The sequence below is a fragment of the Macrobrachium nipponense genome, chromosome 9, assembly GCF_015104395.2.
Source record: "Macrobrachium nipponense isolate FS-2020 chromosome 9, ASM1510439v2, whole genome shotgun sequence".
NCBI classification, from domain to species: domain Eukaryota; kingdom Metazoa; phylum Arthropoda; class Malacostraca; order Decapoda; family Palaemonidae; genus Macrobrachium; species Macrobrachium nipponense.
The window spans coordinates 105933977-105948374 of NC_061110.1; the positions used below are offsets into that span (position 1 = coordinate 105933977).

The 14398-nt window shown below is 33.4% G+C and overlaps 1 protein-coding gene across 1 annotated transcript in view; it reads right to left on the minus strand.

Moving 5' to 3' along the window:
• Nucleotides 1-12888: 12888 nt before the first annotated feature.
• The window catches only part of LOC135218176 (protein fem-1 homolog A-like), a 16096-nt gene continuing 14586 nt past the window's right edge, over nt 12889-14398 (minus strand). The window contains exons 5-6 of the mRNA XM_064254325.1: nt 13740-13840; nt 12889-13157 (exon numbers count right to left, since the gene is read on the minus strand). Of these exons, the coding sequence (XP_064110395.1) occupies nt 12889-13157; nt 13740-13840 (370 nt within the window). The remainder of the gene's footprint in view (nt 13158-13739; nt 13841-14398) is intronic.

A 14398-nucleotide genomic window follows, 5' to 3' on the forward strand; every position in this document is an offset into this window, starting at 1 on the left:
TTTCACAATTTCTTAAAGGATTTAATTTTCGCAAAACATGAATTCATGCTTCCTTCGTAATTAAAATCTTTTATGATGTTGTCAGCTGTTCTAAGAGCTTCCAAATATCCAATTAAACAATTTATTCTATTATGAAAATTGATAATAGTCCACCAATATCTCGCCAACACCTAATTTATGGATTCTAAGATGTTTTCTCAAGATTATGGTACACAACATTTAGATCATTTGAAGGTGAAGTTTTGTAATCGCATAAAAAAAAAAACATTTAAAAGGAAAGACAGTCAACAATGGAAAGAAAGGAAACATCTAGAGTCAGAAAATTATTACTCTCTGCAGGTAAGATTTCCATTCGTCTCCCTTTTCTTAAATTTGTTAAAAACTGCACAAGACAAAGGCCAGCAATACTATTCAACTTGTTTTGATTGACTTTTCGAGTAATGAAAGAAAGACTAAAGTATGTTACTTGAACATTCGAACAACTGTTCACTTGATTTTATCGTCTTTTGAGTTACATTTCTTAATAGTATAAAGAACAATGGGAGAATGTTGCCTGAACGTTTGAACTAGCGCTCTTCTCACTTCTTAGAATCAATATTCATTATTGAGATAGAACTAATTTTTCGGAAGTGCGTCCAATCACAAATTAGTCTAAACCAATGTATATTAGGTTAGTTTCCAATGGCTGAGTGCTGTCTTCATACGTGCACTACTGACTTCATTGATAGTATAGTATTTTATTGATCTAGTAATCTTCAGACAGTTTTAACCTTTATATAATGGTGCAAGGCTTTTAGTAAGCTGATTTGACATTCGTAGGCCTATGAAGTCGATGACTAATGTAGATATAGGCTTAGATTGCATAATTAAAAAGCTATTCATTGATATATTATATTACATAATGTTATATTTTTTTCCCGAAACTAACTCATAATGGTACTTTCATAAAACATTGGACTCTAAACTATATTATGATAATATAGTTTAGATTTATTATTGATAATTTTTCTTTGGATTTAATGTGTAAAAAACCTTCTAGTAAGATTTAGTTACATATACTATATATATATATATATATATATATATATATATATATATATATATATATATATATATATATATATATATAAATATATATATATATATATATATATATATATATATATATATATATATATATATATATATATATATATATATATATATATATATATATATATATATATATATATATATATATATATATATATATATATATGTATATATTTATATAAATATATATATATATATATATATATATATATAATATATATATATATATATATATATATATATATATATATATATATACTTTTAGGGCACATTTTTTCACGAATAAAACATTCATTGAATAGAATGGCTCTCTCATATTTAACCAGTTTTTTTTATTGCTTCATATTTTTCTCATCATTTTCCTCCCTTCATTGTTTAGGTAACTCAATAGACGCATTCAGGTAATGGTGTTTCTTCTATTGACTTAAGACCACCAAAATCATACACGAGGGATGCAACTGCAACCATTTATTGATAGCAGGAGCAGTCAGCATCTCCATGCAACACCTAAATCTTAACATCCAACGCGATGCAGAAAGATCCCTGAGGCCCTCGTGTAGGATGCCTTATTTGTTGTTTTAGATTAAGCTGCCCTTATGCCAGCACGGGGCTCTTGTTCAGAGAGAAGCCCGTAAGACACCCATTCAACCGTATGAAACAAAAACCATATGAAACAAAACCGTGAGTACGCTGACAGGAACATATAATAAAAATGAAGGAATTAAACATATGTGTAATTGATATATATTTATGTAAAATATATAAATCCACAGTAACTTATTTTCAGTTTATGATACCTTATTCTACTGTCATCATTTTACCATAGTCCTTTTGAGAATAGATAAATCTATAGTCATTCCAAAATGAAATGAGCTCTCTGGCAGGGTTGTTTGGGTCGCTCCACGCGAGTTTTATTTCCGCAAAGCTGCCAAATCTATAATACGACAGAGAGGTAAAATAATTTCTCCATTATAGGTATCAAATATCATCTTTTTCGTTACGCAAAATTTTAAGTCAATTACATAGCTTCACGATTGATAGCTTTTTTATGCAATAACAAGAAACTGAATCAGATTTTTTATCAACGTGGCATCTTATTTTGGTGTTGCTGCTGGCAATATTTCAAAAAGCTCCACGTCCGTTTAGTTCCACTGATGAGCATCTTTAAGTTTGTCTCCAGGGAAGCACTTTTGGTGGTCACGGTATTTGTATGTCTGGAAGAATTCCGCTTTCTACAAATATCTTGATTTCTTAAAGAATAAATTGGCAAATAAGGAAATATGAAATGAAGCATAACATAGAGTAAGTTGGACGAGTGAGAAAATAAACAATCTCTCTCTCTCTCTCTCTCTCTCTCTCTCTCTCTCTCTCTCTCTCTCTCTCTCTCTCTCTCTGACAAAATAATTGATTGGAAACAATGACAGAATATTGCTGCAACATGATATGGCAAATAAACAAGAAAATAATCACCTATTTCTATAGCATTACTTGAATACTTTTTCTTTCAGGATGTGCTACACGAGTCGTCCAGGAAAGGATTACAGATGACCGCCCAGCTGGTGTCGTCGGTTACCCAGACTTGCCAAGACTCGCCATCCCAGGTAATAACGAATACTATACTTGATTCTAGAGTGTTCTGTCTGAAATGGACAATATTAGTAAGTCAAAATATTGCTAAATATATAAAATCAGTTAAATAGATTTGTCTCAGTGAGTAATTTAAATTTTTTTTTCAAATATGTACTGTAGTTACTTTTAAAATCTTATACTGATGAAGTTAGGTAGTTAAAAATCAAATCAGGGTTCATATTCCCTATCCCCTTTCCTTTATGGGATGTGATAATGTCAGACCATAAGAAAGGTCACATAATACACGTAAATTTGAAATATGAATAAAGTAACACACAAATGCCCTGTCTAAATTTAATTCTCCAAAGACCAGGAATCTATAAATTTCAGAAAAGAGTCATAATTTCGTCTACGTTAGTTCCTGACCTTTCCAGTCTTTCATTCATGACTGATTTTATTTGTTAAAACAAATATTAAATGCATACTGGCTAGGTCTATTGAACATGTTTCTAGGAGTCCTCGCTAACTGACTTTGGCCTCATGGATTAGATATTAAAATCTTTCCCCTAACGTTAATCCCTTTCCTATAGTTATCCCAATATTTGTCATTTACTGGAGTTTCATTAAGCAGTTAGTTTAAGATTAAGGCAATAAAGTGACCACTGCCAGCTGAATGCCTTATGCCGACCACGTTTTCCTACGATCGAGTTTCGGTAGGACATTTAAAAAATTATACCGAATGTTAGTTTTTATATAAAATCATTCCACTGAAAATTATTAATGTCAAATGCATTTATAATGCCATTTTGTATTTTCATAGCAGTTTTTAACGCATGGCTACATTTTAGGAAGCTTTCACTCTAGTGCATTCTTAAGTTCGTTAGGCCTGGAGTTTCTCTCTCTCTCTCTCTCTCTCTCTCTCTCTCTCTCTTCTCTCTCTCTCTCAAATCCCAAACAATTTTAGAATGTTTTAGAGGATACAGACCTAGTAATGGTGCGGTCGCTCTCTTATTTTGAACAACAATGATACAACTTTAGTTTCATTGCTAGACTTATTCATATTTCGATTCTTTATTACCATATATCTACGTACAATTTCATTATAATTACGTATTTATCATCATTATTATACTTTTCCACTTAAGTCCTGATTCATTACTTATCAAGAGGCCTCGTGCAAAGACATAACTGGAATTTGATCCCCATTTTGTTTCAATTTTTACCAAGGGAGGGTGGCGCAGTGGTGCAGTCGGGATTAGAATACCCGTAATCCCCTGACCAATGGGCACCTTCCCTTGAGCGAAGGCCCTGACGTTACCAGGGTTCCTTGACCACGCTTCTCAAGCCAAGAAAGTTCCTTGCTTTGAGATACAGTAGCCTCCGTCAAAGCACTACTATGGCAGCAAGGATTGAATTAAGAATTTATGATCAGAAATAAGTCATATTAAAATTTAAAATAAGAAGATTCTTATTTTTCTTCCTTTAACGTACATACGAGTATTGCTATTTGGATGTTTATGCACTGGCAGCTAAATGAATGGGGGGATGAGCGAGAGCTCTGATTGAATGAGTAAGATATGGCCTCAATGCCCCTTGATCCTGACCTAAGCACCTGTTGAAGTCTCCACACACCTCAACCAGTTCTCATGGGTCATACTATGTAGTATGCATAGTATGACAGTATAATACTCTGCCTTTCAAAAATGAAATATCAAGTCCATTTAGTGGAAGAATGCTGTAATAAGGACAAAGAAGTAGGGAATTTGATAATTGTTGCAAATACAATTTTATCTTAATCAATATCAAATCGATTAGGAAACCAAGCTGATGATCGACCTGTTGGTTGTTGTACTCTCTCTCTCTCTCTCTCTCTCTTTCTGAAGGTACTCATGTCCCTTTAAAATGAGTTGTAACTAAAAATGGAAAAATATCGAAAAACGTTAAACCAGTTCATTGTGGTTAGCACTGGAATCATGTGGTCGAGCTGGAACGGAATAACGAATTAAGATATCAGTGACGTCAGTGCACGAATCGGGCAGAGAAGGATAACAGGGTAATAACAGAAGGCCCTGGTGAGGCTCTGGTAATGTTTTAGAGAGAGAGAGAGAGAGAGATAGAGAGAGAGAGAAAGCAGGTGGTGGCCTGCTTGTTTTAGTGAGGTTAATGAATTCCAATTTTAAGGTGAAAGCCTTGTCGGTCAATGCCAAGGCTTTCACCTTAAAATTGGAATTCATTAACTCGCTAAAACAAGCAGGCCACACCTGCTTTCTCTCTCTCTCTCTCTCTCTCTCTATCTATCTCTTATTTCCACGGAGACAACACATGTTGTTGATGTCTGTTTATAACAACTAATAAATTTGTTGCAGTTTCTCATTTTGTAAGAAATTACACATTTTTATAGATTCTAAATTTGCACAATAATAAAAATAGTCATTAAGTAGTTTAATGAAAGATTTTGCTGTATATTTTATAGACAGAATTCACTTAAAAAACTGGTACAGATAATTCCGTCCAGTATTTTACAGCGCACTAAAGAACGCTCTTCTCTGCTTATGAAACCGCAGATAAAAATAAAAATTATGAGGAGACTAAGAGACGGCCAAAAAGCTGAGAGTAATAGCTGCTCTCTCTCTCTCTCTCTCAAATGAATGTGGGTTGGCTCCTATCATTTTTTGAGTTTCACTCCATCACACTCGGAAATTTGATTCAGAAATAGTTTGCATGCTCGCGTTCGCATATCAGTATAAAAAAAAGAAAAAAAACATTGTAGTTTTTAATAAATGCTTATAAAAAATTATGGTAATATAATAATTTTTCAATTTTTTTTACATTCAGATAATTAATATATTACGTTATTTTCCAAATAATAAAAGTATGAGATCAAACAAAAAATGATAAAACCCAACCCCTCTCTCTCTCTCTCTCTCTCTCTCTCTCTCTGCTTCCAGTACAAAAATGCTCTGCAAATATTTGGACAGGTAGTTTCTTTCAATCGAAAAGTTTTTGTGTATTAAAGTATTTGCTGATATTTTATCTGTTCACTCAAATGATTCGAATGAAAATCTTGGTCTTTATATTAGCAAAATAGCAAGGGTCAAATATTGTCTTGTTACAAAAATCGAATAGGTACTGATATATTTTGAACGGAATTTTATATAAATCCACAGATCTGACGTTTAACAGGAGTTGTATCTATAGTTGCCTAAAACTTAGGAAAAACGACTATAGCATTAATTAGGGCGACCACGTGGCACTTCCAGTTCTTTTTCCAGAGAAGGGAGTTGATGCATTTTTGCTGAAAATAGAAGAGGTGACGCTATGGATTGATAGGACAACAGTTTACTAAAATCAACTGGAATATCTAGAATACCATTTTATTAGAATAACATTCTCTCTCATGTAAATATTTTAACATATTTTAACGTCAATAAGAAGTTTATAGTCTCAAGTGAAGATCAGTTTCACCCACACTAAAAATTCCTTCTTTCAACTTAGCGCCACGTAGATGCAGGGCTACCAAAAAAATGTAAGCAGTCATGTGTAGTCACTGAGAAGTGTAAAATGATTACGTTGGCACATGAAAATATAAAAGAATACACCTTATCGGCTCCTACATGGCGATAGAGGCTTTGTCTACCACGGTGCCAAATGTACTTCTCTGGAGTTTTGAAGGCCTACCTACCATTCCCGTTTACCTCTTTTAATCCCTGCGTCTGTTACTGTCTCCTGGGAACAATATACTTCTGGTGTTGTGTATTCCCTCGACTTTCTTTCAGAAATATTTCCATTCCTCCAGGTCTGTTTTTCAAATAGGCCTAATTAAGTCTCTTTCTAGACCTTTCTTGAGTTTACCTCTTGCTTCTGGACTTTTGCACTTTTAATATACCTGTTTTTGTGTTAATTGACCTACATATGTTTGTAAATTGAAAGCTCGCAGAAGAGAGAGAGAGAGAGATGAGACGAGAGAGAGGAGAGAGAGAGAGAGAGAGGAGAGAGAGAGAGAGAGAGAGAGAGAGAGAGAGAGGCATAATTATAAATAGGTTACACAGCTGTAATGATCGACAGCTATTTGTTTTATCATCTAAACATAATATAGGCCATTGTTTCTCTCGATGAAAAGTATTCATAACATTTTTCCATTCTTATATCGTCCTTTCTATACAGACTTAGTTCCACCTTTGTCATTTACTCGCACTATATCATTGTTTTTTCTTTGCATGGATGTCATACCGATGAAAAATATCTATTTATGTTATACAGTCTTCATAATGGTTTGTCAAAACAAATATATGATTACTTGCGCTATGAATTTCATTTATTTTGTATAATAATAAAACACAAGAATGCCAATATTATATATGCATAGATTTATTATTGCATATGTTATATACACATAATTTTTTACGAATAATTCTTGATTTTAATGAGTATTTATATTGGTCCAGTACGAAGGACGATTAGGCGACTACCTTTCTTTGCTGTTCCACGTCTTTATGCCCTGAGGTCAGCTTCACACCTACGAGATGGGAACTGTCAGAGCTGGAAATTATTGTGCCACTTTTTTAGGAAGTACTGCGTTACTTTATTGTTGTTGTTCAGAGCTGTAAAATTACGAGAGCTTTTAATAATCGACAGAATTTAAACACAAATCTACTATATTTTGAGTTGTATAACGTTACGCTGCTTCATATACCATACAACGTGAGTCGAAATATTTGATTGTGGCAGGCCTGTCAACCGCCCATGGAGTGTGACTGATATTTGAAATAAATACCTAGTCTCATGTAGTTTCGTTAAATGGCCTTCTGTTTTTTTGGCTAATTTTCAATATGAGTTTTAATTAAAACACGTGAGTGTAATTTTCTAAATCGTATAATTTCCTTTTAATTACCAATGAAATTCTAGATTATTCGATGCTATCACAATGGTTATTGTGGTTATAGTGCTGGTGTCATGCGGTCGAACTTGGAAGGAAACACCGGATTAAGATGTCAGTGACCTCAGTAGACACAGTTCGGACAGGGAAGGATTAGTAGGGTCGATGTCAATCAAAGTTGTCATCCTAAAACTGGGTTCCTTCTACTACTGAACAACCTTCCCTTTCCCCTCTCTTTTTCGGAAGCCTCACGTCTAACGACCGCATTTTTTCAACTGTCAATCAAACTACCGCTTAAGCTGTTACTTTTGTATTTCTGTTTTCTAAAAAGCTGATAAATTTTCGTTTTTCTATCATCGATTTCTACCACTAACGATCGGTGCTTGTTGTTCTATCTTCGAGTAATAAAAATGGTACATGAACTTTATAGAGTTATTCACCTTTGTTCCCGTTTTCCTACGACGATAACTTTTTTCCATTTTCTGACTTGCTATCTCTGACTCGATAGGACTCGCTACTATCGATCTTTTTTCTCCTGCTGATGGTACCTTAGGGTTTAAAGGGGTGGGTTTTGTAACCTTGGCCTGTTCACCTTTTCTTTCACTGTTTCAAATCATTACAATTTCACCTGCATATTCCATTCATATCATAATAAAGGCTCACCACATATCCTTAAAATCCCCATGCAAAATATTCATATCACCTACGGGCTGCTCTATGAGCAAGAGCCCGTGCTGGCATAAGGACCAGCTTAATCTCAAACAACAACAACGTGCGTTCCTTTAACCCGCTTCAACTCCTTAAAACAAGGTGGCCAGTGACTGTGATCTTTCTACATTTTTCTTTGATTTCGTCTTCTATATTTTAATTACTACTTTTAATAAGGGGTGATTATGATAAATTTCGTTCTAGGAACATATGCTGTTGGTGTCTGAATATAGTTTTTTTTACATTATATAAAATCAACTTATTAATTAATATTCTTGATAAGGTAAAGATTTAAAGAATATATATAACGTTTACACCGCGCATTTCATTAAACAATTCTAATAAACAACAGAAATACAATGTATGTTGTTAAAGCAACTGCAGCTAAAAAGAAAATTGATTAAGAAAAGAATGGAGGAGAAAAACAGCAGAATTTAGCAGTACTGCTCTCTCTCTCTCTCTCTCTCTCTCTCTCGCCTCACTCTGCTCTCTCTCTCTCTCTCTCTCTCTCTCTCTCTCTCTCTCTCTCTCTCTGTCTAGAGAAACATGTTAATGTACAGCGTTGGCCAGATATCATTGTAGTATTTCAGTATCGCATAAATTTATTAAAACATAAAATAAAACTGTCATGTTGGATATGCATATCTACACCAAAATATAATCAATTTGCGTTTTTAAGAAAGGAATAAAAACGGTTACAATTTTAATTATCAGATGCATCAAATCATTATGGTCGGTTTCATGGCACTAAAAATATAAGTTACTATTTTGTGAATGATATCATCAAGTCAAAATCCTAAATACATTCTTGGATAGTTTGATTTTCTGCAGCCCACACCAGGGATACGACAGAAGTTTACTTTGGAAATTATTTTCATTTTTATTCAAGAGTTTGCTATTTAAGTTTATAATGTTCTTATGTCAAATGCATAAGTCTTCTAGATGTAAGATTATATTTTCCGCGTAAACACTGACACGTTAGGTGTCATTAAACTATTTGAAAAAAGGAATTCCCCATTTTATTTATTAAATTCGACAAGTAAGGTAGGAATATTAAACATACGTTGTGTTCTCCCCAATAAATATTTTTGTTGTTGTTTTGTGATGGTTGAAGCTTTCGAATTAAGTGTGATTATTTCAGCGCACGTGGAGTCCCATCTTATTAGTTGTATTAATTTTATACTGCATATTTTATTTACAAATGACATGTCTAGTAACTTTGCTTCTCCTGAATTAAGGATTTATTTTGCTCGCAAAAATGCAATGCTGATTATAGACGGCCAGTCAGTTTTATACGAGTAATGTACGGTTGTTCCGAATGTTACTTAACATGTTAGTTATATTATCACTTTGGTAAATCATGATATTTAAGTGAACATCAATAAATGCAATTCTTTTGCAGTCACGGATTAACACTATTTCTTCCTTGTGATTTAAAATTCAATTACAACTAAGAGGTGTGAAATATCACAACTATTATATATTAACAGCGACGAAATGTCCAAATAAAAAAAAATAAAATGTTCCTCCAAATGGGCAGTTAGCATAGTTGTAATGGATTGATGGTTGTTAACAATATAAAGAATAGGACAGGAAAACTAAACAATAGCCAAAATACCTACACCATTTGAAGTGCGAGCGACGGCATTTAAAGAACAACTGAATTGTCAATACATTACCGTTAAGTTGTAGTTTGATTCGAAAATAAAGAGAGTCCGTAAGGAGAATATCCAGTTTGTTTATTCCTTTGGAGGGGATTTCGAAGTCTTGGTGTGTGAAACTATGGTGTTTTCTGAGAGTGACTCCTGACAACTGAGTTTAAACTGATTTAGAAGTGATAGACCTGTTATGATGATAGTCCTTCGCATGTGTCCTGGAACTGTGTGCTGAAGTTTAACGGTTGCAACTGCAAATAAACAGTGTTACTGGTAGGACGAGTGAAGTGGTTAAACAACATGTGAAGATAATTTGTCAGGCAAAGGGTAACTCATAAGGTAAGGTAAGCCCAACTGTAAATTATTAGTAAAGATAAACATATATATACTGCATCAGTTGGTAGGCATTTCTTGATGTTTTAAAAAGCTTTTTTCGATTCTTAAGATTTTTTTTTAAAATCTCAAATCTAAAATTTCCTTAGTATGCAAGTTATGTATATATATATATATATATATATATATATATATATATATATATATATATATATATGTATGCATATATGTATATATATGTATATATGTATACATATGTATGTATGCATATATGTATATATATATATATATATATAGATATATATATATATATATATATATATATATATATACATATATACATATATACATATATACATATATACATATATATCATATATGCATACATACATATACATATATATATATATATAGTATATATATATATATATATATATATATATATATATATATATATATATATATATATATATATAGATTGTTCTTTGGTGCAATGAAAATTGAAATTCGTACAATGACGTTTTTAGCCAATGAGACTGGAAATGATTTAGAGCATAAATAATTTTCCAAGTATTGAATTTTCTGTAGACATTTGATGGACTTGGAACAAATATTGTTTCCTCGATAAATAACAGTCTTTATGCTATTAATTCTGTAAAGAAGTGGAATAATGAAAACCAAGTTCAGCAGGTGAGGATTTTTTGTCAAGTGAAGTGTGGTAAAGTTGCTAAAATCCCTCACAATGGCGCTGTGCAGTTTTTTCAATTTAAAATTTTCATAATCGGATTTTTGTGCATTTAAAATAATCAAGGAATCTGTGGATGTGCTAAACATATGTCGTCTATTTGTCTTCTATATAATATGGGTTCAAATTCAGGTCAGATGTTTAGCCGTATTATCTCTCCAGTGACATAAAAGGTGTTAGCGTAGATGCAAGGGAGAAAGGTGACCCCAGTACTTATCTAGTCATCTTTGAGTATAGTTTAAATTTAGATGTGAACACAAATTATTAGTGACTATATTACATGTTTCCAGTATACTGCTGTTCAGTTTGTGATATTTATCTTTTTTACGCAATATTATAAAAGATACTTTTTCGACGAGTTGGATATTTGTTGACATATTAAACAGGAATATCACCCAATCCACTTTGTATCAGTATTAGAGATAGAATTACTTTAATCAAATATTTCACCTACTTTTCCTGGCTTTTCCTTTTACACCTCTCAATTCGTGAGGTTATTGAAATTGTCTTAAGCAACACATCCTTACCTCAGATCAGAATAATGTACGCCTTAATATGTCTTATCCAGCACTGTTCTTCCCTTATCGGCCCTTTATAAAACATTATTATTCGCTTTTTTATGTAAATTAACCAACGTAATATTTCTCAAATCTAAGCCACTTCTACATTTCGAGGAGATGAAAGATTATTTGTTTCACCCAAGCAATTTTAATTGGTATCTATATATGAAAAATCTATGGATACCTTCTAAACCTAAACTATCAAGAAGCCAGAAACCATTTTTACGTTATTAGACAAGGGGAACAGTATTTTGTATCAGTTCCTAATTTCATTAGCCATCTTCCACGAAATTCATTAAAAAATTGAAAAATATAAGGAAGAGTTCGTAAATCATTGATTAAAAGTTTATGATATACACCGAGTGAACCATAACAGCAATTCCATTATTTTCCAAAGATATGTCTCTACGAATCTGTTCTGTTAATTATGAAAATTGCTGAAATTTAACATATACCTATTCAGTCCTAAACAAAATTTAGTGACAGTGTGTTCTGGATTGTTTAATAGCGAAAAATGTTACCTTCTCTATAGAGATTAATGTGAAGGTGAATTCTTTTGAACTCTCATAAAATAAAATAGGAAAAAGTTAAGACATGTCGTAAACACCAGATAACATATAGATCACGTAGCCATGTAAAGAAAGCATCAATACTGTTTATGTCAGAATTATACTTTTCTTTTCATTTCTTAGTACCATCAAAATCATTTGCTGGACTTACCCCTCATAATTAAAGTGATAAACCTCATAGTACGATTTAGTTATCACACAACAAAGAAGAAATGAACTGAACGAACGATTAGAGGTAATAAAGAAAATATATCATTGGTTCATGGGATGACATATTTATACAATTTATGAAAAAAAACATAACAAAGTTAATGAGAAACAAAAGGCTTATATAGTTAGTTAGCCTAGATACAAAAAAAATAAGATATAAAAAACGTGTATATCTTTAAACAACAAATAATCATATACACAATCTCACATATTGATATAATGTAAACATACATAGATGAAATAATGATAGACGAACCATGCATTAATAATACATGTTTACGACTAACCATTACTGGTTAAGAAAAAAACTTACACATCTACTTAACTTAAACTAATTACGAATATGTACAACAAATTACAAACAAATACGTATACATATTCTTACAAGCATAAAGTACATCAATTCAGTATGTAACAGGAATCGGGTAATTTCAATGGATAAAAAGCACACTTACTCAGTGCATGTCAACAAACTGCTGAAGTCGAGGATGCAGGATGCCCTTGTAAGAAATACCGTGACTTTTAATACACGCTGCAGCCAGGCACTGCAAAGAGGTGTGACGAACAACATTTACTGAGATACTGGCTGCCCTTGGTCAGCTCTCAAGGATGCGAACGTCTGGCCCTGACCATTCTTAGCATCTAAGTGAGCCCCTCTTGACAAGAGGGCGTCTACTATACCTTTGGGACACTCTTCGTTCTTGGCAATTGCGTGGAGAGGTGTGTTACCTTCGTTGTCTGTGGCACTGGGATCAGAGCCAGTCTCTAGCAGAAGGTTCACGACTTCCGCTCTGGGAGTGGCAGGCATAGGCAGATCCGGATCTTCAATTTCCTCAAATTCTGGGGAGCAAGCGACTTGCAAAGGAGTCGAACCTCGGAATTCCTGAGACCCTTCTTGACTATTGTATACATTGCTTTTTTCACTGTGTGCCGCTGGCAGTCAGGGAGGTCAGGCTGCAATCTCGTAAACGGCACCAAAAAATGCAAAACTATCATGATAAACTGGTCCACGTGAGATTTATGTTTGCTCCTAACATAATCGTCAGCATTGTTCAATGCAGAAATAATCGGCTCCATTTCTTCGATTCCCTTTGAAAAATACATTGATAAATTCCTCGGCGTGTTCCTTGGGATTATCATTCCAGTTGCGTGCACTCTCAGTGTTTTGTTAGGAATCCAAATAGGTCGGCTAATGATCTGAAGTGAAACAGCCTATCTGGTGGCAGTGGATTCAATTGATTTCGTTGTGTATCGATGGCGTGAGTCCATAATTTGATGCACCGTTTAATAGCATAGCGATTTACACAAGCAATCCCTATTTTATTAAAAATGTTCAATGTTTGCAAGTGACCAGGGCCTAAAATCCTTTCCATCACAGAGCAAGTGCCTGCAATTGAACTTCTTGGGGATCTAATTCTATACTTTCTAATTCCTCTAAGGTGTTGACTTCACTGAAGTCCCCATCTGAAGGACAAGAGAAATTATCCTGGGTTTTTGGATGAATGAGTTCGCCATTGACGTACCTGGAATTATATTGCAACATTTAGGTAACTCGAATTAAAAAAAAATATATATACATTATTTTAGATAACCAATAATGCCAGAGAATAATACGTAGATTAGTGCATACAGAGTATCATACAGAAAAAGCTTTCATTATTAAGCAGCAACGGTGCTGGAAAACTTACCTCTGATTGATTGCTGGATTTCCAGTAATTAACTGTAGCGACTATATCTTCCGTACGTTGAAAAGGGAAGCTCCAAGTAGCTCCAATGCATCAGCTTTCTCTTTTGCAGATAACCAGGTCATTCTACTTAACAGATATTCTACCATGTCCCTATGACCACGAGAGCTGGCCGCAAGTCAAAGGCGTTAATCCTGGTAAAGGGAAGACAATGAATAAATAACCCTTGGAATAGAGGAATCAGTTTAATTTACTTAGTGCTCACCTGATTCTATTTATTAGAAATTTAATCTATATTAGAATGATAAGTTTTTTAGGGCAGAGACATTAATCCTGGGAATAAATACGTGGAGATGTGCATATGGTAGTCTTTCTTAAGTTTTGTAGGAATTATAA